Genomic DNA, 4,783 nt, shown 5'->3' on the forward strand with positions numbered 1-4,783 from the left:
ATGTGAAAACGGAAGCAGCATTATCTTACCCATGTGTAGCTCTGAACTCAATATTAATGTAAAAAATTATTGTTCAGGCTTATACAACCTTTATAAATTCCAACAGAATAAAAAGTTCATATGTGTTGCTATGTGGTGTAAAGCAAGAAAAGTACTTAGCTGCTATATCGACTTACTCTTTGTAATTGATAATAAAGCATGTACAAATACAACAAACAAACATACCTTGCTACGGTAGATATAGCCAAGTTTAGCTATTAGTGCTTGAAAATTCATCTCAGTATAATACTTAACAATAGGTAAGTTGCTTTTTAGTTCAATTCATTCATCAATTTGTTGTATCTGTATGAAGAAGTTATCTAGAAAAGGAATCTCAAATGGTAAAAGTTTAGCAAACAGATGTATATGTTCCCCCCCCAATAATTCTGTGGCAGATCATAAATAAGAGTGGTCATTTGTGGTAGCAAGTGTCTACAAAAGACAGTCCACTGTTATCTAATATTCATGCATTACAATAGATGAGGCCATATCAGTTCAACACGGTGATGTCTGAATTAAGGCTCGAACACCACCAAAGAGTGAAGAAAAGAAAACCAAGCTGAATCAACCACACATACCCGTCAATTCGGTTCGGTGTTCGGTTCCTGGTTTAGAAGTGCCGGCCCCTATTCAGTAGTTTGACAAAAGGTGCACACAAAGTAATAACCCATAGTGACCACCCACAGACTCAAGCAAACATAAGTTTGCCCTAGGAAACTAACTTGCCAGCTAGTAATATAACTTCAGGACTACATTATCTTGTCAACAGGCTTGGATTTGGATGAGCTGCTTGCCTATGTTTTGCGCAACTTACTTGCCTTCTCTAACACGTCTAACAAGACGGAAGGGCAAGTTCTTTTGAGATTCGTGTAACCTTGGGTTGCCATCAAAGCATCCATCTCATCCTTCGACGAAATAAACTCAATGCACGCGTCCTTAAGCCTGTCACAGTTATGCTGATCAGCTAAAGCCAATGTAGTTGCCAGTGTCTCCATGGCAAGGTTTTTCCCGAGGATGCTTTGGCATATCAACTTGAGCCTGTCAATGGCATATCTATCTGCAGCCACAAGTAAATGGCGGATTGTCTCGGTGTAATCATCATCACCAGTATCATCCACGCCAGGAAATGAATCTGTGTATATGAAATGCAGCAAAGCCTTGAAAGCAGCAGGCTGCATGTCTTCAACCACAATGCATTGCTCATTTCTCTCCTTCATCTCTCCATAGAGCTCTGCCTCAAAGACAGGTGATCGTGCAGCAAGTATAATCTTGTGCGCGGCAAAAGTCTCTCCCCCAACGCTGAAAGTAACATCGGATCCCTTCTCTGCCAACAACAACTTGCCCAAATGTTGTGATAATTTTGAAGGCGTCACCTTGATTTCAGAGTTTCCTTTGGTTTTTACCACCTCCGATTGCTTGATGACTGTGAGTACACATTCAATCATCAGGCTATCATCCTTAATGTACCCCGATTCTTTCTGCTCCAGCAAGCTTCTAACAATGGCCGCTCCTTGTTCTGGGAAAAAACGGCAATTGTATCCGTAGTTGAACATTGCCGGTGCTGCTGAAGAAAGAATACTTTTTGGCAACCCAGTATCTTGGTTAACCAATCTTAGATCACAAGATGCCCGCGCCGTCGCCCCCATTCTTCCGCCCCTGGAGTCGAGAGAGACCGACACGCAAACGCAATCAGCATACTGATCGACTCCGTCAGGGCAGAAGCAGATAGCCCAGTCGTAGCCGCCAACAGTGAAGGTTGCCGACCGGACGTACTCGCCGACGCCCAAGCCCTTGATGAGGCTGTACCCGACGATCTCGAAGACGTGCGTTCCCTTCGCCCTCTCCGTGGTACACCTCGACGCGGACATGGATTCGACTTCCATCAGCCCTGCAACCAAGAGCAGACAATGCGGATCTGAGCATACGGGGGGAGGGGAAGTGGACAGCTTTGTCGAGGAGAAGATGAGTTGGAGAAGGAGCGAGAGGGGGAGTGGAGAACCTTGGAAAGTTGGCAGAGAGGGAGAAGGTGAAGGTCAGCGGGGGCGGCGGCCAAATGGGGAGAAGCAGTCTGAGCACCTGAGCCACCAAGGCGACGACGCTTCTGAACTTCCTTTCTAGGTCTTGGGGAAGGCTTAAATGCATCGGTGGCCTGTTGGTGCAAAGAGGATAAATTAAAATGTTTTTTTAACTGAGAAAAAAACAAAATGTTGTTTGAAATTTATTTGTGATGTTTTGGATCTTGGAGCGTATCCTCCCTTCATTTTAAAATGCATCTTTAATATACATACATATATATTGAAATGTTTAAAAAAATTAAACGAAAAAAATCATGTATACATCTTCACATGTATGTGCGTACAAAGTCTTTTCATTAAAAATCGACTTGTTCGTTTGGGCTGTGTGAAAAAATTTAGTGTTAAATATAAAGCTTTTTGTGAGACATGTATTGTCTTTTTTAAAGAGGAAAAATCAAAATGTTTTCTTAACTGAAGAAGAAACCAAAATGTTGCTCCAAGTTAGTTTGAAATTCATTGGCTATGCTTTAATATAATAGAGAAAACGCAAACAACTATTACCCATGATACGAAAGAAATTAATGGGGAGATAGAACATCTCAACCCTGCACTGATGTCTCCTTCCCCCTGTCGGCCTCCCTCTGGGCTGCTGGTAGGATTTGGTGCGGCGGCCGCAAGTTTCCGGCGGGTGGCGTGGGGGCTGCTCGCGCGGCATGAATAACGGTGGTGGTCCTAGGATCTCTCTCACGCCAAGACGAAGATCTACCTTATGCATGTCCGTCTGGATTTGGCTGGATGTTGAGTACCGGAAGGCTCCGCTCGCAAATGTAACAGTGCTCGTTCCTGGAGTTTGCTAGTTTGAGAGGTATTCGGTCGTGTGCACACATGCTTTTATTCCGACCATTTGGTTCTGGAGGGAGCGACGTGAAGCTCTGTTCTGTGTTGCCAGCAGATAACATTCTAGTCCATGGTGTATCAGAGACGGAGAAGTTCTTGAAGGACGGATTGGAGGACTAGCAGCGGAGGATCGTGTGTCACGATGTTGTTGAGAGAATTTCTTGGTATTATGGGTCTCGTAAAATCAGTATGCAAGTGGGGGCAGCAACACAGGTGAATTTCAGAGTTTTACCTTTCAAGGTGAAAATCCAAGGTCTGACCTTAATTGGTTGTGCTTGACAATGGTCTTGCTGAAAGCATTGTTTTAAGAGCAGGGACTATCTCCAAGGTGAAAACCTAAGATCTTTTGATCGGGCAACGACGACGCTTGTGCACTGTTCCCTTCTTGAAGGCGTCGCTTGTGGAGAGACTGGATTTCAGGTGTTATCTTTGTGGTGGTTGTACTGTTGTTGCTAGGACTAGAGTACCATAGCGGGACTTTTTTTTGTTAGTTTTCTTTTTCTTTTTTAGTTGTGTGCATCCGTACTACCATTAGGGTACTGCGTTGTTGCAGAGGATGGATGTAATTGATATATATCGATATTAATATATTCCCTTTACCGAGAAAGAACATCTCAACCATCTAACCACGATGAATCCAGTATTTCAAATTGATCGAATGCTGAGCAGCAAACATGTTTAGCACTCACATTATGGCTAAAGGTGTCACCAAGGTTCTATAATTCTCTACAAAATACCACCGCGAGCCATTTGCTCTGCGCAAACTTCGTTTCCATCCGGATCCCTCACTCGCTGCTTATTTGCCCTTTCGTATGTGTAGGTGCCAATGTACCACTTGGAACTCGACATATGTTTGTCCGTGCATGCACTTGCATGTTGTCACTGATGTGGCCTACCTATCCAGTCCATCTCACTACCCAATGTGCATCATGTTGCTATTGTTCCAAGGTCTCTTTGTGTTAACTGCCGCCGTTCATATGTTGTCATTTGTCCCAAGCTCTACTTGTTGGTGCTCGCAGCAATGTAGAACATTTTATCTTCTTTAGTCCTCCATAGTTGTACTATGTTTATCTATTGAAGGCAGGGCTAAAGCTATTCCTAGCAAAGAGGCACGGATCTGGAAAAAGTCTTGGCTTATAGTCACTAGTAACCCGAGGGTATCTCCAAGATCAAAAGAATTAAGTACAAATCATTCTATTAAAATCTTATTGATAGGACAACATCACATTTCTGTACTTGTTCATGTCATCATGTGCCATCTATAGCTAGTCAAGCCTTCCTTCATTTGTTGCAAAAGCTGCAAATAATTCTCTATCCTCCCTACTCATGGCAAGTTTGTGGGCAATGTATGATACACACACTTATATGTGTATATATGGTTGGTTGCTGGCTTGCCGCACATTTTGATAAATAAGTGCATCAAACCAAATGAGTACTGGTTAGCCTGCGGTATGCTAGTCTAGCAGATTGTAGGTTTTAGATATGATTGTTTATCTTCAGGCGCTTCATCTTATCTTGGTGGTGGTGGCAACAATGTTGCGTCAAGTTTAGTTTGGTTAGTGGTTCTTATGTTTCTTTATTTTTCTTGGATTTCTTCTATGAAGGTACAAGATAAATTAGTGTTCTGTGGCTTCCTTTACAAGGATCTGCCACAACATGTTCAGTGATCATAGGCCTTTGATGCAACATTTAGTTTCATTAGAGATCTTTGTTCGTATGTGTTATAGTTTGCTTAGTCTGCTCATTTATCAATAAAGTTTGATCGTTTGCTAAGAAAAGCAATAAGATGGAAGTATGAATGTTGCCAATTAGATAAGAAACATTTTAGGCCA

The 4,783-nt window shown here is 42.6% G+C and overlaps 1 protein-coding gene across 1 annotated transcript; it reads right to left on the bottom strand.

Annotated features, from left to right (window-relative positions):
- Positions 1 to 454: 454 nt before the first annotated feature.
- LOC127314767 (BTB/POZ and MATH domain-containing protein 2) lies at positions 455 to 2,189 on the bottom strand. Its single transcript, XM_051345291.2, has 2 exons — positions 2,039 to 2,189; positions 455 to 1,927 (listed from the first exon to the last, which is right to left on the bottom strand). Exon 2 carries the CDS (start codon positions 1,920 to 1,922, stop codon positions 834 to 836), a length of 1,089 nt encoding a protein of 362 aa, XP_051201251.1. The 5' UTR covers positions 1,923 to 1,927; positions 2,039 to 2,189; the 3' UTR covers positions 455 to 833.
- Between the last annotated feature and the right edge of the window lie 2,594 nt (positions 2,190 to 4,783).

This window comes from Lolium perenne, chromosome 7, assembly GCF_019359855.2.
Source record: "Lolium perenne isolate Kyuss_39 chromosome 7, Kyuss_2.0, whole genome shotgun sequence".
NCBI classification, from domain to species: Eukaryota; Viridiplantae; Streptophyta; class Magnoliopsida; order Poales; family Poaceae; genus Lolium; species Lolium perenne.